The 25,922-nt window shown below is 44.5% G+C and overlaps 1 protein-coding gene across 2 annotated transcripts in view; it reads left to right on the forward strand.

The window, feature by feature from the left end:
- Positions 1-25,922, forward strand: part of CNIH2 (cornichon family AMPA receptor auxiliary protein 2) — a 40,178-nt gene that overhangs the window by 5,150 nt on the left and 9,106 nt on the right. The window contains exons 2-4 of one of the 2 annotated variants that reach the window (XM_058159929.1): positions 13,450-13,518; positions 19,081-19,200; positions 21,801-21,848. In XM_058159929.1, coding sequence (XP_058015912.1) covers positions 13,450-13,518; positions 19,081-19,200; positions 21,801-21,848 — 237 coding nt within the window. The remainder of the gene's footprint in view (positions 1-13,449; positions 13,519-19,080; positions 19,201-21,800; positions 21,849-25,922) is intronic. The other variant, XM_058159930.1, reaches the window with a different exon arrangement.

A 25,922-nucleotide genomic window follows, 5' to 3' on the forward strand; every position in this document is an offset into this window, starting at 1 on the left:
TTGATGCTTTAGGAAAAGTTATCGAGGAATCAATTTATTTTAATTTTTTCCCCCGAGGAAAAGTACAGTATATCTGTATATATCCTCTGGCTGAGGAACGGAAGGAAAAGAGAAAAATTGGATTCCTTTGGGCTAAGCAGAGACTGTAAACAGATTTGCAAACCCCACTCTCACGAACCCTGATGACGTTCCCTAGTTGGGCGATGAGACGTCGGCAAGCCAACCGCCCAGCTCAATTAGCCCCCGCAGTTAGCTCAATCTTAGTTAAAGGATTAAACGAATTTAGTTAAATTGGATTAATCTTAATTCAACAACCGTTTGTCCGAAACGGTATAGGCTTTCCTGCCTCAGCAGGGGGTTAGACTAGAAGATCTCCAAAATCTCTTCCAGCTCTCGATACTCTCTTCGTTTTCGAATCAATTGGCTTGGGCTGACACCAGGGACTAGCCACTTGGCTTTCGTCAATTTGCTCCCCTCCTTTAGAGGACGGGCAAAACTCCCATCCTTGCAGAGGTGAAGAAGCTGCAGATCCCATGGGGAAGAAAAGACTAGCTGGATGGGAAGGATGGGAGATGTAGTCTCTGGCTGCCCAGCCCGTTGGCTGAGAATACTGGGCAGAGGGTTCAACAAATCTGGTTTGGGACCAGGAATCAAAAATATTAATTTTGTGGATTATCTAGAGGGGGACAGAGACCCTCAAATGGATCCTAGCACCCCCCCCCTTGTCTGCTGGGTGTAGATTTAGCACACAAACACCCCAAAATTGACAGCTCTGGTTGCCCTAGCAACCGACAGTACCTTCAAGGTGAAAACAAGAATAAAAACAGAGTTTTCCTGTATATTATTTCTCTCTTCTCTTCCCCCGCGTTTCTGTCGGGCCCGGGCTGTTCTCAAAGACCCTCCTACAGCCGTGAGCCGCCAGGATATTGGGACTGGGGGGGGGTGTCTGGCGTTAGCCCAGCTTCCAAATTTCCAAACCTTTGGGCCTCCCCTCCCACCCACCCGGATGGGAAGGAAGGGGATGCGAGATAAAGAAGCAAACTGTCGCCCCCACTTCACTGGCACGGCTTGCCGTGATTCAGCTCCAGGCGCCAATCCAGATCGAAGGTGTGCAAAAAAATAATAATTCAATTTTGCAGAGAAAGGGATACAAAAGATTAGCCCCTGGCGGAACTGGCAGCCAGAAGATTTAGCAGGATGGGGATTAAAAGAAGAGCCAATCAATCAGAATCAGAACAGAGCTGGAAGGGGGCCTTGGAGGTCTTCTAGTCCAGCCCCCCCCCCTGTGCAACATGAAACAAAGGGTTGACCGGTCTTTTCTTAAAACCTCCAGTGATGGAGCACCCACAACTTCTGGTGGCAAGCCGTTCCACTGATTAATTGTCCTCACTGTTAAGAAATGAATCCTTAATTCCAGGATTGCTTCTCTATTAGGTTAGTTTCCATCCGTTGCTTCTTGTCCTGCCTTCAGGGTTTTTTGGGGAGCAAATGGACCCCAACTTCTTTGGTGTGCTTTGGGAAATAAGTTCACCCCCTCCTCTCAAATACTGGAATACTGCTATCATGTCATTCCCCCCCCCCTTCTTCTTTTTTCTCTAGACTAGCCAAACCCAAATCCCGCCACCTCATAAAAATCCAGATTTTTTCTCTCTATCCAATGCCAGTTCCATTGTTTATTCTTTGCTACCCCGCTGCCATAAAGTTCTGGTTTTGGCAACGATAGAAAATCACGTCTCCTTTTATTACCGTTAACTCAAAAAGTATTCGAAGTTGCTTTTGGCCTCGGCCCATCGCGTCGGGGAGCGCAGCTCAAATTTCTTATTTCTCTCTTGCAACGTTGCCGCGGCCTTTGCGATTTTATTTTATTTTATTTGCAATCGCAAGATGGTAAAATTTAGCAAGCGGAGTTGTTGGTCCTCGCTCGGGATAGAAAACGGGGACTCGGAATTCCCTCCCCGATCAAGGATTTGGGTCAGTTCAAAAGCGGGTATATTTTTGCATGACCTTGGTGCTTTAATAGATGAAACGGTTTAAAGAACATTCTTTCTTTTCTCTCTCCTGAACCAATGTTTAATTAATTAATTTTTTTTACAGACGGGGCCCGTGATGGTGAACCTATGGCATGCATAGCCATATCGGTGGGCACGCGAGCTCAGCTCTGGCACCAGCTGATTTTCGGGCCTTCTGGGCCCATCGGAAGTAGGGAAACAGGCTGTTTCCTGCCTCCAGAGCCTTTCTAGGAGCTTGGGGAGGGCGAAAAAATGGCCTCCCCTCCCCCGAGGCTCTCCAGAGGCTAGAAACGGCCCATTTGCCAACTTCCGGTTGTTCCATTTTTTGCTCTCCCCAGCCTCCAGAGCCTTTCTAGGAGCCTGGGGAGGGCAAAAACGGCCTTCCCCTCCCCAGGAGGCCGGAAATGGCCCATTTGCTTTCCCCAGGCTCCAGAGCCTTTCTAGGAGCCTGGGGAGAGAGAAAAACGGGCCTACCGGGCCCACTGTGCCATCACATGCCAGGAGTGAGGGGGGGAGAGCACGCGCATGTGCAGGGGCGGGGCACATACAATTATGGGTGTGGCCTCGCGTGCGCACGCCCCCCACCCTCCACCACTCCAAAAAGGTTAGCCACCACTGGCCTAGCCTGACACTTCAAGAAACTTAAAGCCTAGGTTTAAATCTTCAAGGGACAGGATAATTAATACAGGTCGTCCTCGACTTACGACCACAATTGGGCCTCAGATTTATGTTGCTAAGCGAGACATCTGTCAAGTGAGCTTCGCCCCATTTTACGACCATTCTTGCCTCCATTGTTAAGTGAATCGACCCAGTGGCTAAGTTAGTCAGACGGTTGTTAAGTGAATCTCTCTTCCCCGGGAATTTTGCTTGTCAGAATGTTGCAAAAGCGGATCACATGACACACACACACACCCCCGGGGACACTGTGACCGTCATAAATATGAGTCAGTTGCCAAGATTCTGAATTTTGATCACCTGACCACGGGAAGGCTGCAACGGTCGTAAGTATGGAAAACGGCCCTAAGTCCCTTTTTTTTCCCCAGTGCTGTCGTAACTTTGAACGGTCACTAAATGAACTGTTGTCATTTAGCTACCTGTACTCAAAAGAGAATTAAAACAACAACAACAAAAGATCACCTTCATGAGGACTAGAAACGCCATCCTTCCCCTCCCCACCAAAAAAAATAACTAATCCTTGAGATGAAAGTTTCCTGACTTTTAATGCAGGAATATAAATGTCCATAACACTCATATGGATATAAATCGGATTCTAGAATCATCATCATCATTTAACGATCCCATAATCCCTCGCGGGGTGGAGTCGGGGGAACTGAATGGAGCTGAATGTTTACTGGCCGGATGCCTTTCCCGTCCCCAGGGTGGGGTTTTTCCCCCAGCAGATACATTCCCATTGTGCCCAGAGAGAGAATTATTTGCCTCTACCTAGGATCGAACTCACAAGCCTCCCAACAGTGAGGTGAGAGCTTCATCTCTAGGCCACCGCACCACTCCATAAATAGGATTCTAGAATACTAGAATAGAATCGAGCTGGAAGGGACTTTGGAGATCTTCTAGTCCAGCCCCCTGCTCGAGCAGGAGACCCTATACCCATGATGGCGAACCTATGGCAGAGCCCTATCTATCTATCCATCCATCCACCTGCCCACCTATCTTATCTATCGAAGATCTGTCTGTCTATTGATCGATCTATCTATTCATCCATCCACCCGCCCACCTATCTCATCTATCTATCTATCTATCTATCTATCTATCTATCTATCTATCTATCTATCTATCTATCTATCTAATCTAATCTCTGTCTGTCTATCTATCTCATCTCATCTCATCTGTCAGTCAATCTACTCTAATCTAATCTTATCTATCTAATCTATCTATCTATCTTTAGAATAGAATAGTATAGAATAGAATAGAATAGAATAGAATAGAATAGAATAGAATAGAATAGAATAGAATAGAATAGAATAACAGAATTGGAAGGGACCTTGGAGGTCTTCTAGTCCAACCCCCTGCTTAGGCAAGAAACCCTGTCTGTCTGTCTGTCTATCTATCTCATCTCATCTGTCAATCATTCAATCTATCAATCTAATCTTATCTATCTAATCTAATATCTATCTATCTATCTATTCTAATCTTATCTATCTTATCTAATATCTGTCTTTCTGTCTGTCTATCTATCTATCTATCTATCTATCTATCTATCTATCTATTCTAATCTTATCTATCTTATCTAATATCTGTCTGTCTTTCTGTCTGTCTGTCTATCTATCTATCTATCTATCTATCTATCTATCTATCTATTCTAATCTTATCTATCTTATCTAATATCTGTCTGTCTATCTATCTATCTATCTATCTATCTATCTATCTATCTATCTATCTATCTATCTATCTATCTATCTATCTATCTATCGGTATCTACCTACCTATCTACATCCATCCATCCATCTAGCTATCTATCCATCCATCTATCCACCCACCCACCTATCTCATCTATCGTCTGTCTGGCTGTCTCTATCTACCTATCCATCCATCCATCCATCCATCCATCCATCCACCCACCTGTCTTATCTCTCCCCTATCTATCCTTCCTCCCTTCTTCTCAATCTTCTCTGTTTTCCTATCTACCTACTTCCCCCCGCCCCATCTTAACATCTTAAATCTTGGCTTTTAAACAGGCTGTCCCTTACCCGAAACCTTGCAAACTTAGTTATCTCGATTCCACGCTCAAATCAAAACAAATCGAATGCCAATTTATTTATTTTCCTGGTTTACATCCGCTCCACGTTTTGCAGTTTCCAAAGTTTGGTGTGATGTAATGCAAGATTCGTTTTATGAGTTCAAGGGAACCGGTTCCGGCTGGAAGCCGCGAGGGTCTTAAAAGCTTAAAAATAGCTTTTTTAAAAATAATAATAATAATAATACGCTCAAGCTACTTTGCCGAATCTTGGTTTCACGGCTAATCAGGGCTGACAATGGCAGCTGCCATTCTGAAGGTTGAGCAGAAATGAAGTAATTCTCAGCTGTTCTAATAAAGTCTGTTTGTTTTTAAACTGACTGGAGTTTCCTATTACGTACTTGGGCCTGGGTCACAACAATACATACATACACACACATATATACACACCCTGTTTCCCCCCCGAAATAACACCCAACTGGAAAATAAGCCCTAGCATGATTTTTCAGAATGCTTGTAATATAAGCCCTATCCCCAAAATAAGCCCCAGTTAACATGGTCAGCCAGATGGATGCATTTAGTACCGTATTTCCCCCAAAATAAGACCTAACCAGAAAATAAGCCCTAATGTGTCTTTTGGAGCAAAAATTAATATAAGGCCTGATCTTATTTTCAGGGAAACACGGTATATATATTTAGAAATTGCAAGAGGAATGTCTTACATTGGTAGGAAAAAATTGTTTGCTCCAAGCTTAGGAGCGATCAAACACCATGAATCTTGGTTTCTGGCCAGCAGAACATATCTAGAAAAACGTTATTTTCTGAGGATCCAGTTTTACAATTCTCCACGATTGCTTTTAGTATCAGAGATGGCAAGATGGGGTTAATTTCCCTTGTTTTGTCATCTTTTCATGAATTTCTGCACTTGCAATTCACTTTTTTGAATTTTCTCCACTTCTCTTTAACGGAGCTGTCCGTAGTACTGAATCTCCTTCAGAAGCCCCAAGATTAGACTTTGGTTCCTTTGATCTGTAATTGGAAAGAAGAGAACTTCCATCAGAGGATCCAGATTGAGGGAAGGGAAGTTGTGTGAGAAATAAGGGAGGGAGGGAGAGAAGGAAGGAAGGAAGGAAGGAAGGAAGGAAGGAAGGAAGGAAGGAAGGAAGGAAGGAAGGAAGGAAGGAAGGAAGGAAGGAAGGAAAATTAGAAGAAAGTTCAAGGAAGGAAGCAAATTTCTAAGAAGTATTAAATTGCAAGGAAGTTCAGGAAGAAAGGAAGGAAATTTCTAAGACGTATGTAAATTATAAGAAAAGGAAGAAAGGAAATTTTGTAAGAAGTATGTAAATTATAAGGAAGGAAATATTGTAAGATATGTAAATTACAAGAAAGTGGAAGAAGGGGAAGGAAGGAAATTTCTAAGACGTATGTAAATTATAAGAAAAAGGAAGGAAGGAAGGAAGGAAGTTTTGTAAGAAATATGTAAATTACAAGAAAGTGGAAGGAAAGAAAGAAGGAAATTTCTAAGAAGTATGTAAATTATAAGGAAGGAAGGAAATTTTGTAAGAAATATGTAAATTACAAGAAAGTGGAAGGAAGGGAAGGAAGGAAGGAAATTTCTAAGACATGTAAATTATAAGAAAAAGGAAGGAAGGAAATTTTGTAAGAAGTATGTAAATTACAAGAAAGTGGAAGGAAGGAAGGAAATTTTGTAAGAAATATGTAAATTACAAGAAAGTGAAAGGAAGGGAAGGAAGGAAGGAAATTTCTAAGACATGTAAATTATAAGAAAAAGGAAGGATTGAAGGAAATTTTGTAAGAAGTATATAGAATAGAATAGAATAGAATAGAATAGAATAGAATAGAATAGAATAGAATAGAATAGAAAAGAAAAGAAAAGAAAAGAAAAGAAAAGAATTTTTTATTGGCCAAGTGTGATTGGACACACAATGAATTTGTCTTGGTGCATATGCTCTCAGTGTACATAAAAGAAAAGATAAGTTCATCAAGGTACAACATTTACAACACAAATGATGGTCAATATATCAATATAAATCATAAGGATTGCCAGCAACAAAGTTAATATAAATTTCAAGAAAATGGAAGGAAGAAAGGAAGGAAGGAAAATTTCCTAAGAAGTATGTAAATTGCAAGAAAGTTCAAGGAAGGAAGGAAGATGGGAATGAGAAAAGTGGAAGGAAGGGAAGAGGGGAAAAAAATCAGGTTCATGAGGACTAGACCCTTGTCCTTTAAAAAAAAATCAGGTGTCATCCGAGGACAGAATCTGTTTCCTTGCGGCAGGCACGTTTTAGTGAAAGAGCAAAGCCGGCCTCCCCTTAAACCAGGTTTAAGCACTACCCATCGACCGCTTGCACCAAGCCTCTCATAAATCTTTCCCATTTTTTCCCTTTGTTGATAAGGCAAAACGTGCAAATCCAAGACAGTAATTTTTTTGTTCTCCTTTTTGCCACCTACACATTCTTTTTTCATTGCAACCTTCCTGTTGAACCTTCGGGAAGCTTCCCGGAGAAATAGTTAATTTCCTCTCTCTTTTTTGACCAAAAAAATAAAAATAAAATTAAAATCTGGCCCTCGGTAGACGGGGAAAGGAGGGAAAGAGGAAAAAAAAATAGAAGTGAAGGCTGATTCAGGAAGTAGAGAGACACCCGCGGTGTGAAAATTGCTCCGGCTGGGCACACGGGAAGAGAGCGTGTCAGCGTTGCTAGGCATTTTTTCCCGGGCTTGAGCGAGACTCAGCGTGATTTTGACAGGTGATGGATACAATTTGTGCTTTGACTGTCGCTGGAGCAAAAGGGAAAGAAAGAAAGAAAAAAAAAATAGAACGGAAGGATGAATTTCCAAAGAAGTGGAAGGGTGGGTGAGTGGGTGGGTTTGAAGCCCCGGACCCGAAATAGGCCAAGATGTGTCGGCCGTTGAAATTATACAAATAACACTCATCCGACATGGGTTGAATGGCAAGCGGTCCTGGACTTAACGACCACAATCGAGCCCAGGTCATTAGGTCGTTAAGTGAGACATTTGTTCAATGTGATTTGCCCTGTTTTGCAACTTTTTTTTGGCCTTATTTATATATTTATTCATCCAGCCATTCATTTGTTCATTCATTCCTTTCTTTATTCGTTCGTTCATTCATTCTAGATAATTTATAATTTGTTCAATGAGTCACTGCAGTTGTTAAATCGGTCACACGCGGTTGTTAAGTGACTTTTGCTCGTCGCAGGAGGGGATCACGTGATCCCAGGACTCTGCGACCATCATAAATGTGAGTCGGGGAATCAAACCGCCTAACGTTTAAATCACATGGGGTGGAGGTGGAGTTTGCTGCAGTGATCCTAAGAGTAAAAAAAACGGTCATATAAGTCACTTTTTTCAGTGACATCGTAACGGTCGCTAAACGAACTCTTGTAAGTGGAGGACTACCTATATTCAAAGAGAATTTAAAAAAAAACAACCCAAAAGATCAGGTTTGTGAGGACTAGAAGCTTGTCCTTTTTAAAAATACGGGTTTTCCCGAATTGGTGAAAAATGTAAGAAGAATTTAACGTCACGAGAAGGAAATTAATTTAGTCCAGAATTTTGGATAAGGAATGGGGTTTTGGGACACAAGAAAGGGCCAAGCCATTGCAATCCAGATCTTAGCGGAATAACAGATTTGGACGGGACCTTAGAGGTCTTCTAGCCCAACCCCCTGCTCAAGCAGGAGACCCGATACTGTTCCATGTAAATGGCTGTCCAATCTCTTCGTAAAAACTTCCAGTGTTGGAGCACCCACAACTTCTGGAGGCATTCCGGAAGTTCCACTGATTAATTAACAGAATAACAGAGCTGGAAGGGACCTTGGAGGTTGTCTAGTCCAACCCCCAGCTCAAGCAGAAGCCCCTACACCAGTGATGGCTAATCTTTTTGCCATCGCGTGCCAGGAGGGACGGGATGGGGGGGGCGTGCGCGCACGCCCACACCCATAATTCTATGCACCCCGCCCCTGCATATGTGCACACGCCCCCCCCTTCCTGGCACGCGATGGTCCGGTAGGCCCGTTTTTTCACTCATAGGCTCTGGAGGCTGGGGATAGTACCAAAGCCACTTCCTGTCCAACCGGAAGTTGGTAAACAGGCCGTTTCTGGCCTCCGGAGGGCCTGGGGAGATGGGGAAAGCCATTTTTGCCCTCCCCAGATTCATAGAAAGGCTCTGGAGCCAGATGAGAGAGAGAAACGGGCCTTTCCCACCACCACCCAGCCCCTCTGGAGGCAGGAAACAGCCTGTTTCCTTACTTCTGGTGGGCCCAGAAGGACCGAAAATCAGCTGGCTGGTATGTGCATGCGCCCTGGACTGAGCTAGCGTGCCCACTGATATCGCTACGCATCCCGCCATAGGTTCTCCGTCACGGCCCTACACCATTTCAGACATTGGAGCACCCACACTTTCTGGAGACAAGTCGTTCCACTGGTTAATTAGTCTGTCTAGTATCGTCTGGATTCTCTATACGTTTGCCTGGTTCTTTTCGAAATCCGACTCAAATGTCCCTCCCATCTAGTGGCAGGGAGTTCCGTAGTCTCACCCTCTCCCATTCTGCACAGTTCTTCCTTTAAGCAGCCCCGGATTTCCCCCCACCCCCACCCCTTAACTTGAGAAAGAAAGAGAACCTCATCTTTGACTTCCCACAGCGGGTGTTTTTACGCCCATCCTTCTCGTCTCCCTTTTCTGCCAACTCCGATCCCACGTAATTTACGGCCCTAATCATGACCCTGTTTCCCCCTCCCCCCCAGGGTGTGTCATCAATCATATTTGCCAACGGAGCAATTTCGCGGGTTGTAGAAATCGCTCCCCTCCGGGCCGCTGTGGGTAACCCTGGGAGACAGCCTTGAGAGAGATATGTCTGGAATGTGCTCCTGTCTTTGGCTGCCGTGTTGCTTCATCGGTTTCCAACCTATCCCCCACCTTGCCTATGGCAACTCGACAGCAGGTCAGGAATGCTTTGCGAGTTGACGTGTCTCCCCACACGGAAAAATCCCCCAGTGGTGCCCTTTCCTCCCGGAAGACCCGCTCGCCCTCGTGAGCCGTCTCCGCTGTCCTTTTCTCGCCCCTGGCAAGTCGGTCTCTCTCTCTCTCTCTTTCTCGTCGTTAACAGCAGCAGGCAAACGCTGCGTGGGCAGGGAAGCGCCTATTATGGGCTGGAGTGGATAAATCCCTTCCAAGGATAGGATATTTTTTTTTTAAAAAAAATTATTATTTTGTCATGCTGGGAGGCAGCGAAAGTTCAGCTTCTACGCCGGCAGAGGACAAGGGACCTGGGGAGATGTGGGTGGTTCTGGCAAGGATGTCAGCCGCGCCTGGGCTCCCATCGACTTCAGGAGGAAGAAGGAAAAAACGACGAAGCGGAAAAGAAAAAAGAAAGAAAGAAAATTTAAATGTCTTTTTTTTTTCCCTCCCCCTCTGGAGAGATGGCGCTGGGGAAGTGATCCTGTTTGACTCACCCAGCTTGGCAGGATTTTGCGGGCCGTCTTGTTCCCGAAAGAAGATGCCACCGTGGAGAACATCAGATGGGGCTGTGCATTTCTGCGTCTGTGTGTGTTGTGTGTAATATTGTGTGGGTGGGTGTATACACAACGCAGGGGCTCCTGCAGGAGAATGTGAGGCAAAGACGAGAAAATGCCCAACTTACAAAATTTGGCAGCCTTGCTTCTCACCCTAGAATTGGTTAGGGTTCCAAACTGTCCCCCCCCCCCAAAAAAAAAATTTCTCCCTTTTGCCGTGGAAAATCACTGAGGGTTCGTTTAGTGACTGGAGTTACAACGGCATTAAAAAAAGGAGCGTTTTTTTTTTACACTTAGCGACCGTTGCAGCATCCCCTGATCAAAAATTCAGACGCTTGGCACCCGGTTCTCGCATTTACGACGGTTTTGCGGCGTTCCGGAGCCGCGGGATCCCTCTTTTCCCGACGAGCCAAGTCAGCGGGGAAGCCGGATTCACGTAATGACCGTGTCGCTAAGTTAATGACGGCAGCGATTCGCTTAAAAACTTGGGAAGGTCGTCAGAGGAATCAAAGCTCACTTAGCAACTGTCTCACTTAGCAACCGGGCTAATTTGCGGTCGTAAGTCAAGGATTGCCTAATATCAAGAAAGCTCTTTGGGATATCCGGCCTGGTTATTTGAGGGACAGCTGTATCTCCCATCTAGTCCTTATTAAGGTTTCTGTTTTTCCAGAAGCCGGTTTAAAAACGGTACACTATTCCTGAGCATGGAGGTTCTATTCAATTGTCGTGACCCTATAGCTTTTTAAGCAGGTCTGTTCTCTTTTGCGTTAATTTGTGTCTTTTAGGGTGAGTTTATTTTTATTTATTTATTTTTGAAACTCCAGAGGAAATCCGGAAGGCGATCAATTCCTTTTTAAACGCAGATTTATTCAACGCGGGAATTTTCCTCTAGCGCTTTGTTTTAAAATTTATTTCATTTTAGTTCGGTACCTGCGACATGTTAACGTTTAGCCTTGAGATAAAAATGATGGTTGGAAATACTTCGGCTGGGAGTTATGAAAGGTTGAAAGCAGCCGGAAGATAGAATGAATAATAAATCCTGTTAGTTTTGTGTTGTTTTTTTTTAAAAAAAGATTGTTTTAATGAATAATAAACCCCGTTTTTTTGTTTTTTTGAAAGATCATTTTTTTTCCTTTTGCGAGAAGTGCTTCGATCCGTTCGAGAGCCACAAATCGAGCCCGGAAGTTGATTTAGTCAACGGATAAAAACCCGAATTAGCTTCTCTTCGACATTTCGTTCTTTATTGAACTTTTTGAATCCTTTTCTCTGTTTTGTTTCTCCCCCCCTACTTTCGATGATGAATAAGCAAATGAGGACGGCGCTAATCTTTTTAAATAGAAAGCTTATCGTGGTTTTGTTGAAAAAATAAAATAATCGTATAAGCTAATGCTTTCCGCCAGCATCCAAAAAACCTCCCCACGAGAATTGAGAGAGCATTAGAATTATAGCAAATGTTTGATACCGGGGCAGTCCTGGGCTTAAGTTTCAGAGTTGTAACAGCATTGCAAAAACGGAGTTACGTCCAGTCCTCGGGTATATGACCGTCAAAGCAATTCTCCCCGTCATGTGATCCAAATTCTGGTGCTTGGGGAACTGATGCGTATTTGCAACGATTGCAGTCTCCTGGGGGGGGGGGCTGTTCACATCATCGGCTCTTGTGGACTTCTCAGCCGCCTTCCGAAGGCGGCAAAGTCAACGCGGGGGCTGGGGGAGGAGGAGCTGGATTCACTTAATGACCCTGTGATGCGGTTAACAGGTGCAGTGGTTCGCTTGCTTAACAACCGAGGCCAAAAACGTTGTAACATTGAATGTGAGTCATTTAACAACTCCCTTACTTAGCAACAGGAATTCGGGTCTTCAACTGTAGTTGTACTTTGAGGATTACCTGTGCATGATTAATGGGGGGAGGGGAGAAGAGAGAGAGAGAGAGATGAGAATAGATTGGACGGATGGATGGATGCAAGGGAGGAAGGAAGAGAAGAGGGAAGGGAGGAGGAAGGAGATAGATAGATAGATAGATAGATAGATAGATAGATAGATAGATAGATAGATAGATAGATAGATAGATAGATAGATAGATAGATGGATGGATGGATAGATGGATGGATGGAGATAGATAGATAGATGGATGGATGGATGGATGGATGGATGGATGGATGGATGGATGGATGGATGGATGGATGGATGGATAGATGATAGATAATAGATAGATAGATAGATAGATAGATAGATAGATAGATAGATAGATAGATGCAAGGGAGGAAGGGAGGAGAGAAGGAGGATGGAAGGAGGAAAGAAAGAATAAGATAGATAGATGATAGATAGATAGACAGACAGACAGACAGACAGACAGATAGATGGATGCAAGGGAGGAAGGAGAGAAGGAGAGAAGGCGGAAGGAAGGAGGAGGAAAGAAAGAATAAGATTGATAGACGATAGAAAGATGATAGATGGATACATAGATAGATGGATGCAAGGAAGGAGAAAGAAAATAGATTAGACGGAGATAAAAAGAGAAAGATAGAGATATAGAAAGATATAGAAATACTTAGAGACATAGATATAAAAGACATAGAGAAATGATGGATAGATAGATCTAATATAAATAGTAGATAGAGAGAGAGAGAGAGAGATGATAGAAAGAGAGAGAGAGAGAGATAAATAGATAGACAGACATTCTCACTTATTCATTGTTTTATTTGTACATGAGCTTATATCAGTCTAGGAGTCTGCAAAATGTCCAGTTGTCGCTGGAAGCCTCCAAACCCATCCTCTTTACCAGCAGGGGCTGATGGAAATTGGAGTTCCACAACCTCCGGGACACTCACTCCTCACGGCTAACTCCTGAGCTCCAAAATATCTCAAGAGCAGATGCCACCGACCTGTCTGACTGCGGGTGCAAACCCTGCGGCTTTCGGGTCCGGGTGCCAATTCTGCACTCCTGATATATCCCTTTTTTTTATTTTATTTTCTTATGGAACATCCGTGCAAGTCTAGGAATTACAATTATATTATTTATAATTATAGTTGGTGATTATAATGGCTCGACCTGCCTGTGTGCTTTTTATCGCCTTGAGCAAGAACATTTTCTGAATTTGTTTCTCTCTCTCTCTCTCTCTCTCTCTCTCTCTCTCTCTCTCTCTTTCTTTCTCCTTCTCTCTCTTTCTTTCTTCCTTTTTTTTTTTTTTTTTAGATAATCGCCTTTGACGAATTGCACATAGATTTTAAGAATCCCATCGACCAGGGCAATCCAGCCAGGGCAGTAAGTCTAAACATATCGTGTCTGAGGTTTGTGTGTCTCTGTCTCCATTTGTCTGTCTTTTCCCCCTCCTTCCCCACTGGTCAAAAAATTCCTGCTTCGGCGGGGGGAGGCGGGTTGGACTAGATAACCTACAGGGTCCCTTCCAACTCTGTTTATCTGCCTTAATCAGTTAATTTATTTCCTCTCTTTGGTTGGGTGGTCTGCAATATACGCTTAATGGCGCAAAATCATTCTCCCCCCCCCCTCCACTTTTATATTGACCCAAAATCTCCTGCTTGGGCGGGGGGTTGGACTAGATGACCTACAGGGTCCCTTCCAACTTTGTTAATCTGCCTTAAAGGGTCCAAAAATGTTCATTTATTTCCTCTTCGGTTGGTTGGTCTGCAGTATACGCTTAACGGCACAAAATCATTCTCCCCCCCCCAAGTGACCTAAGACTTGTTTGTGTGACTGTATATCTGTGTAGATTTACAGATAGTCCTTGACTTATGGCAGTTCATTTAGTGACAGTTCAAAGTCCCAGCGACACCGGGGGGAAAAAGGGACTTGGGACCGTTTTTCACACTTACGACCGTCGCAGCTTCCCCGCGATCAAAAACGCAGACGCTTGGCAACGGATTTAGGACCGTCGCTTGGGGAGGGGGTAGCGTAATCCCCTTTTGGGACCTTCTGACGGCCACAATTGAGCCCAGAATTTATGTTGCGAAGCCGAGAAATTTTGTTATATGAGTTTGCTCCGTTTTATGCCTTTTCTTGCCACGTTTGTTAAGTGAATCGCTGCCGATCTTAAATCGGTGTCAACTCGTAAAGCATTATTGGCCTGCTGTCAAATTGCCCTAGGCAGGAGGGGGGGAAACTGGCGGAGCAACACCAGCATATTCCACCCATATCTTTCTCAACGCTGCATCCTAGGTTAACAGAGCCAGCCAGAGAGGCGTGTTCTCTACAGTCCGCGAAAGTGCTCCACTGGAGAATGTGATTTATGATATACCCTGGGAAGAAAGGGGAAACAGGGTCATAGTTGGGACGTAAATTACATGGGGCAGAACTGACTCCACTTGGGTATGTGCCGACATGTTGCTCCTAATAAATAACTGGATTTCTTTTGAAACTTGGCTTGAGGCTCATGAATTAATCAGGGCATCTGTCAATCCTGGTAACAGGGTTGACAGATGTTAAGTGAATCCGGTTTCCCCCCTTTGACTTGGCTGGTCAGAAGGTCACAAAAGGGGATCACGTGACCCCGGGACACTGCCACCGTCGTAAATATGAATCAGTTCCCAAGCGTCTGAATTTTGATCCGGTGACCACAGGGCTACTGCAACGGTCATAAGTGTGAAAAACGGTCCTAAATCACATTTTTTCAGTGCCATCGTAACTTTGAACGGTCACTAAACGAACTGTTGCAATTCCAGGACTCCCTTAGTATTGGGTCTGCTTCTTTTAAACAATTTAAATCCAAATTAAACGTGGCCAAGGAATTAAACAAGCCCAGGAATCGGCAGTACACATAGCGTCAGACGCCGAAGAAAATTTTCTTGCGTTCCTTTTGCAAGCTATGTTGCGACGTGGAAATTGCAAAACAATTCCCCTCCAAAAATACATATTTTTAAAAAAGTTTTAAAAGCTTTTATTTAATATATATAAAAAAATCATTTTTACAGCAACAGTGTGTTATTGTCTGAGTGCAATTAATCTTGAGAAATAGTCATCAGCATCATAACTATTCATAACCTTAATATTCATCACATAACAGTAATAATATTTGCTTGTCCATTTTAATGAACCTTCCTTATAAAATTAATCCTTCTCTTATATTTCCATGTTTCTCTTTTTATTAGCTAGCCAATTGATAAAATGAGTCCACAGGTTAAAAAATATTCAGAAGTTTTTTTCTCTCCTTTTCCTTGATTTTAAGCGTTAATCTATCCATTTCTGCACATTCTAATATCTTTTGGATTACATTTTCTTTCTTTCTTTTTTTGTATTTTATTTTATACAAAAAAGTTTCTTTGGTGACTACTACTTCTTCTTGTTGGATTACATTTTCCTCCATTGGGATCTCTTCACTTTTCCACTGTTGCACAAATAGACCTTTAGCTGCCGTTAGCACGTGTAAAATTAAGTATGTATTCCCTTTTCTTTTTTTTTTCTTTTTTTTTTTGGTGTTTTTTTTTCTACTTAATTCCCACTTAAATTTGTACCGTCCCCTTCAATATTCCAGCTGGTTCGGAGAAAAAACACCTTTAAACATGTGCGCCACGCCACAGCATTTTAATTGAATTTAATATCGTCTCCATGAAAATTAACATAAGCTCCGAACGGCTTTACAAGCTGGCTTTCTCATTTTTCTGCCCCAGCGGTTGGACGGAAATTTGCAAATTGGAGGGGCTTGTCAAAGATGATGCTCCTGCTGTTTAGACCGACTGCGTGTTTGTGTGTGTTTGTTGGTGTGTGTGTGTGTGAGAGAGAGAGAGAGAGAGAGAGGGAGAGAGAGAGACCGGGCAAGCTTTGAAACGGAGGTAATGATTTCGTGGTTAATTAAACCAATTTATGCAGCTGCCCATCTCGTAAAACGGCGATTTCAGGCGGTGTAGAACCGAGATTTTAAAAAACGGTTCATAATCGGGGGCGGAATTAGATTTCATTGTAAAATTGAAGATGAAAAAGTACAAAAGCCAGACTAAGACCAACAATAACGGATGAAGGAGGCGTTAAAAATGGCAGAGGTTTTACTAGCTTTTAAAGTTTTTAAGAAGAGATTGGACAAGCCATTTGTCTGGAATGATAGAGCGTCTCCTGCTTGAGCAGGGGGTTGGACTAGAAGACCTCTGAGGTCCCTTCCAACTCAGTTATTCTCTTATTCTTCTATTCCTTCTTTCTTTCTTTCCTTCCTTCCTTCCTTCCTTCCTTCCTTCCTTCCTTCCTTCATTCATTCATTCCAAGCCATTCACGCATCCATCCATCCAAAACTTTATGTCTTCCTTCCTTTCTTCTTCTCATTCTCATTTCCTTCCTTCCTTCCTAAATTCCAAGCCATCCGTTCATCCATCCAAAAACTGGCCTGGAAAATGGCCTGAAAAAAGCCCCAAAAAACACCCTGAAAACGGCCCCAAAACAGCCTGAAAAACAGCCTAAAAAACGGTCTGAAAACGGCCCAGAAAATAGCCTGAAAACAGCCCAGAAAATGGCCCCAATATAGCCTGTTTTTTGGCTGTTTTACAGCGCTCCGATACCCGTGAAGAGGGCATGATATATATTGTGCCCGCCGAGAGGGCTCTGTGTGCCACCTCCGGCAGGCGTGCCGTAGGTTCACCATCACGTGTTCTGTCCCCCCTCGCCTCCGTCCGAGCGATGGCTTAATTAGCCGGCACTATCAGCTCTGGCAGCAAACTAGCAAGCGTCTGCCAAGTGTCTCTGTTATCTCCCTTGATGCCGATGAGTCAACAAGCAGTACTTCAGCTCTTAGTTAAGCAGTTGATTTGCCTGCTACGAAGAGGCATAGCAGTTCTCGCTGCTTTTATATCCTGTGGGGTGTGGCTCCATGACTCAGCACTTCCTAGGCCTGCCCCACCCCTGCTTCTGTTGTTCCCGCCTCTCCTGCCTACGAAACCTAGGGTCCAGCCAGGCCTGATTGCCATCAGCTGGGTCTGGAGGCGTGGCCTGGGGGGGAAAGAGTCAGGGGACGGAGGCCTCGTTGTCACCTGGCCTGCCTCTGGCTCCTGGAGCTGAGCCAGGGAAGTCGGTGCTCCCAAGGTAAGTCCTGATGGCCCTTCCCCCTCACTTTCCAAGTCACTTTCTGGCAGGGGGCCCGACTCGGGGTGCGCAGACACAACATCACAGTTCTAGAAAAAATCATTAAGGTGTCACCGGAAAAGAGGAAAATAACCTCTCCCCACCCCCAAGAGATAAAGTCTCATCAAATCAATTTGATGAGTCTCATTTAAAAAATGATATTTTCTGCTTTGTCACTGAAGCTCCATTTATTTTATTTTATTTTATTTTTTTAAAAAAAATCTGGCGGATGCCTGCCCTCTGCCTTCCCTGGCTGGGGACGATGGGAGTTGGAGTCCCACAGCCCCGGAAGCTTCTTCGAAGCCCAACACAGCTGTGTAACTCCGTGTGTGTCTTCCGGGTCTCATCAGCCGTTGGATGTTGTGCAGCTGAGGCGCATGGAAGTTGTAGTTCTGATGGCTGAAAGGTTTTGAGCGTTTTGGAATATGGGGGCGGGGGTGGGGTGTCTTTCGGGCTTCCTTTTTCCGTGAATTTGGTCTTTGGTGGTCCTTAAAATCCTTGGATGGGGTTGAGATGCAGAGTTAGAGGCCGGAACTTAAATTCAATAAAGAAAATTTTCCAGGAAGGTTTAGCCGTGGATTTCTCTGTGGGTTGAGTAGCCCTGTAAGCTGCGTGCAACTTACAGCCTAATTTTTATTTTATTTTTTTAAAAAGATGTGCTGGAAGTCCTCGGCTTAAGACCGCAATTGAGCCCCAAATGTTTGTTGCTAAGCAAGACGCTTGTGACGTGAATGTTGCCCAATTTTACCACCACCGTCGTTAAGTGAATCACTGCATTGATTAAAGTTAATAGCACTGTCAGGGTTCCGACGGATGCCCTAATTTTGAAGCCAAGCTTCAAAAAAAAAAAAAAATCCAGTTATTTATTAGGAGCAACATTTCGGCACATACCCAGGTGGAGTCAGCTCTGACCCCACATAATTTACATCCCAACTATGACCCTGTTTTCCCCCCCTCCCCTCAGGGTGTGTCATCAATCACATTCGCCAATGGATCGATCAATGGATCGGTGGATGGAAGGAAGGAAGGATAAAGACTTGGAAGGGACCTCGGAGGTCATCTAGCCCAACCCCCTGCTTAAGCAGGAGACGCTCTGTCATTCCAGACAATCTCTTCTTAAAAACTTTAAAAGCTAGTAAAACCTCGGCCATTTTTAACGCCTCCTTCATCCGTTGTTGTTGGTCCTAGTCTGGCTTTTGTACTTTTTCATCTTTCAATTTTACAATGAAATCTAATTTCCCACCCACCCACCCCACCCTCCATTACGAACCATTTTTTAAAATCTCGGTAGGCCCATTTTTTGCCCTCCCCAGGTTCCAAATTCCTCCTTTCATTTCCGGGTTGCTTCTCTCTCCTTGAAGAGTTTCCCTCCGTCGCTTCTCGTCCTGCCTTGTTTGTAGAATCGCTTGACTCCCTCTTCTTTTGGGGCAACAACCCCCTGAGATAGATAGATGATCGATAGATAGATAGATAGATAGATAGATAGATAGATAGATAGATAGATAGATAGATAGATAGAGGATGGATAGATAGATAGATAGATAGATAGATAGATAGATAGATAGATAGATAGATAGATTTTCAATGAGCTTTTCAATAGCATAGGGCAGGCTCCTGAAGCGTTTGAGACAGGACAAAGGCCCCTTTAAAACAAAAACAATAAAAAATTCAGAATTCGGCTCCGGCCCCGAGGCGGACCTGCGTAAACGGTTTCCTGCAGACGAGGAAGCCCCTTTGAGATAAAACTAGAACATTTTAATCTCACAGGAGTGTGGAAGATCAGCAAAAGGGACGTCGAAGAGTCCCAGATCTTGTGCAATTCGCCTCTTAAAATTGCGGCTGGCACTTCACCAAGATGTCTCTCAGCTGGCCCATCTCATCCTTAAGGTATAAATAGTGCCGTCTGACCTCAATTTTTATTTTATTTTTTATTTTTCCCCCCCCCTTACGATCCCTCCGGGCGCAGGAATGAGGTGGCTGCCCTGGATCAGGGGCGCATTTGCAAGCAGGTGGAAAACGAAAGCTCTCAATCTTCGTGGTTTTTTTTCTCCCCCATCCTCTTTGCACGAAATCTCCCCCCATCCCTCCCCCCCCCCACACACAAAATAGCCCTGGGAAGTTTTTTTTGCATGCAAAGGCCCAAAATGACGCTGAGATTCGAACTCGGAACGTCTTAACGGGCAAGAAATTCCTCTTTATTTCGAATTTGACTCCTGAAGTCCTGGGCTTGCATCAACAGGTCACGTGAAGTGTTAATACCACTTTATAAAACATTGGTAAGACATCCCCCCCACCCACTCCTTGGAATATTGGTAGTCCTCGACGTACGACCGCAGCCGAGCCCAAAATTTACGTCGCTCATGCGTTCGATAAATTCCGCCCCGTTTTACGACTTTTCTCGCCATCGTTGTTAAGCGAATCACTGCCGTTGTTAAGTCAGTCACATGGTCGTTAAGCGGATCTGGCCTCTTTCCCCCCCCCCCGGAACGCTGCAACCGTCATAAATACGAGCCAGCTGGCAAGCGTCTTGAGTTTTGATCACGTGACCCTGCCACGGTTGTTAAGCGTGAAAAATGGTCATAAGTCACTCTCTTTTTTTTTGGTGCTGGTTGTAACGGTCACTAAATGTTGTGAATCGAGGACTTTTTGTACTGTATCCAATTTTGGTCACTCCAATATAAAAAATAAAAAAAGATGTTTTGAGACTCTGGAAAGAGAAGAGCAGAGAAGAGCAACCGAGACGATTGGGGGACTGGAGGCTAAAATATATGAAGAACGGTCGCAGAAATTGGTTTAATGAAAAGAAGGACCAGGGGTGACATGACAGCAGCGTTCCGATATATGTGGGGCTGCCCCAAGGAAGAGGGGCACCTAAAGGCAGGGCGAGAAGCAATTATCCAACCAGATAACATCATCAGTGCTAAGGAGGTGCAAATAATCCACTTGTATTATAAACACAGAGCAAACCCATTCCGTTTTAGCACTGATAACGTTACCTAGTTGGGTTATGAAACGCCTGCAAGAAAAACTCCCAGCTCAGAGAGCACTAAGGACCCCACGGTCCTCCTCCTCTTCCTTTTCTTTCTCCTCCTCTTCCTTTTCCTCCTCCTTTTTTTCTCTTTCTCTTTCTCCTTCTTCTCCTTCTCCTTTTCTTTCTCTTTCTTCTCCTCTTCCTCCTTTTCTTTCTCCTGCTTCTCCTCTTCCTCCTTCTCCTCCTCCTTCTCTTTCTCCTCCTCCTTCTCCTCTTTCTCATTCTCCTTTTCTTTCTCCTTCTTCTCCTTCTCCTTTTCTTTCTCTTCTTCTCCTCTTCCTCCTTTTCTTTCTCCTGCTTCTCCTCTTCCTCTTTCTCCTCCTCCTTCTCCTCCTCTTTCTCCTTCTCCTTTTCTTTCTTCTTCTCCTCTTCCTCCTTTTCTTTCTCTTTCTTCTCCTCTTCCTCCTTTTCTTTCTCCTGCTTCTCCTCTTCCTCCTTCTCCTCCTCCTTCTCTTCCTCCTCCTCCTTCTCCTCCTCTTTCTCCTTCTCCTTTTCTTTCTCCTTCTTCTCCTTCTCCTTTTCTTTCTTCTCCTCTTCCTCCTTTTCTTTCTCCTGCTTCTCCTCTTCCTCCTTCTCCTCCTCCTTCTCTTCCTCCTCCTCCTTCTCCTCCTCTTTCTCCTTCTCCTTTTCTTTCTCCTTCTCCTTCTCTTTCTCTTTCTCCTCGTCCTCTTCCTCCTTTTCTTTCTCCTGCTTCTCCTCTTCCTCCTTCTCCTCTTTCTCATTCTTCTTTTCTTTCCCTTTCTTCCTCTCCTCCTCCTCCTTCTCCTCTTCCTCCTCCTCCCTTCTAGCACTGATGACGCTACCTAACCGGGTTACGAAACATCTGCAGGAAAACCATCCAAGCTCCAGAGAGCACCAAGCCCCCCCCCCCCCCCCCGCTATTCAACCCTAAGCCATAAATAGTCTCGTCTATTGATAGCAGCCAAAAGCTTGATGAATTTCCCGTTCCTGAACAGTTAAAATTTGGACCTGCCAAATGCGTTTCGCAGAGCGCCCACTTCACAGCTCCCAGTCCTTTGGCTGCGTTTACGAGATTCTGGGAACTTCACTTCTCGGCTCCATCTGGAAGCTCCCTGCGCAGGATTCTCAGCCCAAAAAAAAACAACACTTTGCCCCTTCCTTAGCTCGGTCTTCCCCATCTGTAAAATGGGCTTCGGAGGCGGGATATTTTTTCCCTTGGATTTTCCAAGCGATTGTACCGCAGGGGCCCGTTTCTGGAGACGCAGGGACCCCCCCCCCAACTTTTCTCCACCCTTAAATGTGTGAAGAATTAGCAAAATCTCGGGGGGGGGGGACGAATATGAGGATCTTTTTCGGTGGGTTTTGCAAAGCCGGAGAAAACTTTTCACCGCCCCAAATTGAAGTCACCCCCCCCCAAACCCGTCTCTTCCCCTCCATTGTACCCGTCCGCGCCGTAAGCGACGGTTTTCAACATAACTTTTCTATTTCCCCGCAGAGAGAAAGGTTGAAAAATGTCGAACGGATCTGTTGCCTTTTGCGAAAGGTGAGTATGGGGTCTTTTGTTAAGTGATTTCCCCCCCCCCCACCTCCTCCGTGTTTAACCGTCTTTTCTCCTAAGGCAAAACACTCAAAAGAGCCATTTGGACCCGTTTCCCACCGGGAAAACACCGGCAGCCTCAAAACCTGGGTGGGTGTGGCCAACTCGGTGTCAATCACTCCAACCCAGTCACATGACAGATACACACTCGGCCACGCCTACCCAGGTTTTGTGGCTCCCAGTATTTTCTGTAAGAAACAGGTATCTCTCTCTCTCTTTCTCTCTCTCTCTCTGTCTCTCTCTCTTTCTCTCTCTCTCTTTCTCTTTCTCTCATCTCTCATCTCTCTCAGGCCAGGTGAGGAGTGACTGGAAGGGAAGGGCGAGGGGAGGTGCCAGCCAGTGGTGGGTTCAACCGATAGGGAGCCACAGCAAGGGGACAAAAGAGCCGCATGCGGCTCTGGAGCCGCAGGTTGCCGACATCCGCCCTAAGGATTCCTTTATACGGAGCGCCGGTTTTTTGTTGTTTTTTTTTACATTTATATCCTGCCCTTCTCCGAAGACTCAGGGCGGCTTACACTATGTCAAGCAATAGTCTTCATCCATTTGTATATTATATACAAAGTCAACTTTATTGCCCCCAACAATCTGGGTCCTCATTTTACCTACCTTATAAAGGATGGAAGGCTGAGTCAACCGTGGGCCTGGTGGGACTCGAGCCTGCAGTAATTGCAGGCTGCTGTGTTTTAATAACAGGCTATCTTACAGCCTGAGCCACCACGGCCCTTCCGTGGTGGTAAACCTGTTAAAAGCTGGAGGAACTGAAGTCTTAATACCACTTTCTAATGCCTTGGTAAGACCACGTATCAATATGGCGTCCAATTTTGGTTTTCCACCAAATGTAAAAAAAGAGGTTGAGATTCTGGAAAGGGTGCGGAGAAGAGCAACAAAGGTGATTAGGGGACTGGAGGACAAAACTTATGAAGAACGGTTGTGGGAACTGGGTATGTCTAGCCTGATGAAAAGAAGGACCAGGGGAGACATGATAGCAGTCTTCTGATATCTCAGGGGCTGCCCCAAAGAAGAGGGAGTCAAGCTATTCTCCAAAGCACCTGAAGGCAGAACAAGAAGCAACGGGTGGAAACTCATCAAGGAGAGAAGCAACCTGGGATTAAGGAGAAATTTTTTGAAAGTTAGAACAATTAACCGGTGGAACTGCTTGCCACTGGAAGTTGTGGGTGCTCCATCACTGGAGGTTTTTAAGAAGAGATTGGACAGCCTGAAATGATCATAGGGTCTCCTGCTTGAACAGGAGAGGTTGGACTAGAAGACCTCCAAGGTTGCCACGATATAAAAAATATATTGAGACTCTAGAACAGTGGTAGTCAACCTGGTCCCTACCGCCCACTAGTGGGCGTTCCAGCTTTCATGGTGGGCGGGAGGGGTTTTGTCAAATTATAAATTTTATAAAGTAAAGTTACTTCCCTACTTTATAAATCACCCATTACTGTGGAATCGGTGGGCGGTTAGAAAATTTTACTACTAACAGAGATACAAAAGTGGGCGGTAGGTATAAAAAGGTTGACTATCCCTGCTCTAGAAAGAGTGCAGTGAAGAGCAACAAAGAGGATTAGGGGACTGGAGGCTAAAAACTGGATATTATATTTTCTCTCTAGCCATCATCCAGCCGCCTTTTACCTTTTACTTCTATGTTTCCTCCGTCCCTCCCCGGCTTGCTTTCCTTCCTTCTTTCCTCTCACCTCCCTTTCCTCCTCCCTCCCTCCCTCCCTTTCTTCCTCCCTTCCTTGCTTCCCTTTTTTCCTCCTGCCCTCCTCTTTCTCTCTCCCTCCTTCCTTCCTTCCTTCCTTCTTTCCTCTCACCTCCCTTTCCTCCTCCCTCCCTCCCTCCCTTTCTTCCTCCCTTCCTTGCTTCCCTTTTTTCCTCCTGCCCTCCTCTTTCTCTCTCCCTCCTTCCTTCCTTCCTGTTCTCTCTCTCTCCTTCCTTCCTCCCTTCCTTCTTTCCTCTCACCTCCCTTTCGTCCTCCCTTCCTTCCTCGTCCTCCCTTCCTTCCTCCCACCCTTCCTTCCGGTTCTCTTCCTCCCTTTCTTCCTCCTGCCCGCCTCTTTCTCTCTCCTCCCTTCTTCCTTCCTTCTTTCCTCCTGCCCTCCTCCTTTCTCTCTCCTTTCTCCCTCCCTCCCTCCCTCCCTTCCTTCCTTCCTTCCATATTTTCTGTCCATCTGTTCTAGCCATTTATCCATCCATCTCCTATCTTTATCTCTCCGTCTCTCTTCTCTCTCTCTCTCTCTCTCTCTCTCCAGCCATCTATCCATCCATCTTGTACCTTCTCCCTCCCTCCCTCCCTCCCTCCTTCTCTCTCTTTCCAAAGCAAGTACAGTATCTATCAGATTCAGCTTGTTCTGTAACAAAGCTCTGATTTGCTAAACAAAAAACCCAAAAAACGAGCTCTTAAGCCACTAGGGTGTTTGGGGGCGCCCACCCCCCAAGGGTTATTCTTGTCTGGAAAGTGTAGTTTTGTGCACACGCACACCCAGTACAAAGTGATGTCTGTTCCTCTCAAATCTGTTGCAGCTTGTTGCTGTCAGTCTAAATTAAACTGAAACGAAGGAAGGAAGCGGTTATACAGATGGGAGAGATTCTTAGCTCTGCACAATTGCCCAAAAGAGATTTAAGTTTTTCTCAGGGGTAGCAAAAGCCAAATTTTTACCCCCTTAATTTGACCTTCTTTCTGTCTTGAAATGGCATATAATATAAAAAAACATATATATATATACAGGGTAAAACATTAATTTAAAAAACTTATTACATAGGCCGAATATTTAAAATAGAGATATAAATAATAAAACCCATTTAAAACCAAATTTAAAATTTAAACATTTAAAAATTTAAAATTCTAGTCCAGTCCTGCGCAGATAAATAGATGTGTCTTAAGCTCGCGGCGGAAGGTTCGAAGGTCAGGAAGTTGGCGAATTATACATTATGCTACATTCATATTGCATTGTATTGCATTCATATATTATATTATGTTGCCGTTTTATATTGCATTCTTAACATTGCATTATTTTATTGCATTATAATTCGGCATTCTTATATGGCATTCTTATATTGCTTTAGGTTGCATTATCTTATTGCATTATTGTACATTATTATGCCGCATTGTTTTATTGCCTTATAATGCATTCTTATGTTGCCTTAAGTTGCATTCTTTTATTGCATTTTTATACCGCATTATTCTACTGCGGTATTATATTATTTTTGTAATTATCATATGGCATTATTCTTTCGTTATGATTTATTTTTCGCAAAAACACTTCAGGCTTGGAAACCAAACGTCAACTAGTTCAGATTGCAATTTCGGATACCGTTCCCATTTCAAACCCATCCAATCTTAGATTTATGGCGGAGATGTTGTGACACCTGACAATAAAACTTTGGGCTGATCACACGATTGTCGTGAATTCATTAGTCAGCCAGGGACTATTAATAAGTATAAAATCTAAGGTTGATTTTCTCTCTTTCTCTCTCTCTCTCTCTCTCTCCCTTTCTTTCTCTCTCTCTCTCCTTTCTCTTTCTCCCTCCTTTCTCTCTCTTCTCTTTCTCTCTCCCTCTCTCTTTCTCTCTCCCTCCCTTCCTCTCTTTCTCTCTCTCTGTCTCTCTCCGTCCCTTTCTCTTTCTCCCTCTTTCTCTCTCTCCTTATCTTTTCTCTTTCTCCCTCCCTCCCTCTCTCTTCTCTCTCTTCTCTTTCTCTCTCCCTCTCTCTTTCTCTCTCCCTCCCTTCCTCTCTCTCTCTCTCTCTGTCTCTCTCCGTCCCTTTCTCTTTCTCCCTCTTTCTCTCTCTCTCTCCTTATCTCTTCTCTTTCTTCCTCCCTCCCTCCCTCTCTTCTCTCTTTTTCTCTCTCTCCTCCCTCTCTCCCTCTCCCTTTCTTTCTCTCTTTCTTTCTCTTTCTCTCCCTCTCTTTCTCGCTCTTTCTCCCTCTCGCTCTCCCTCCCTTGCTCTTTCTCCCTTTTTCTCTCTCTTTCTCTCTCCCTCTCTCTTTCTCTCTCCACCCTCTCTCCCTCTTGCTC

The sequence above is a fragment of the Ahaetulla prasina genome, chromosome 17, assembly GCF_028640845.1.
Source record: "Ahaetulla prasina isolate Xishuangbanna chromosome 17, ASM2864084v1, whole genome shotgun sequence".
Classification (NCBI taxonomy): Eukaryota; Metazoa; Chordata; class Lepidosauria; order Squamata; family Colubridae; genus Ahaetulla; species Ahaetulla prasina.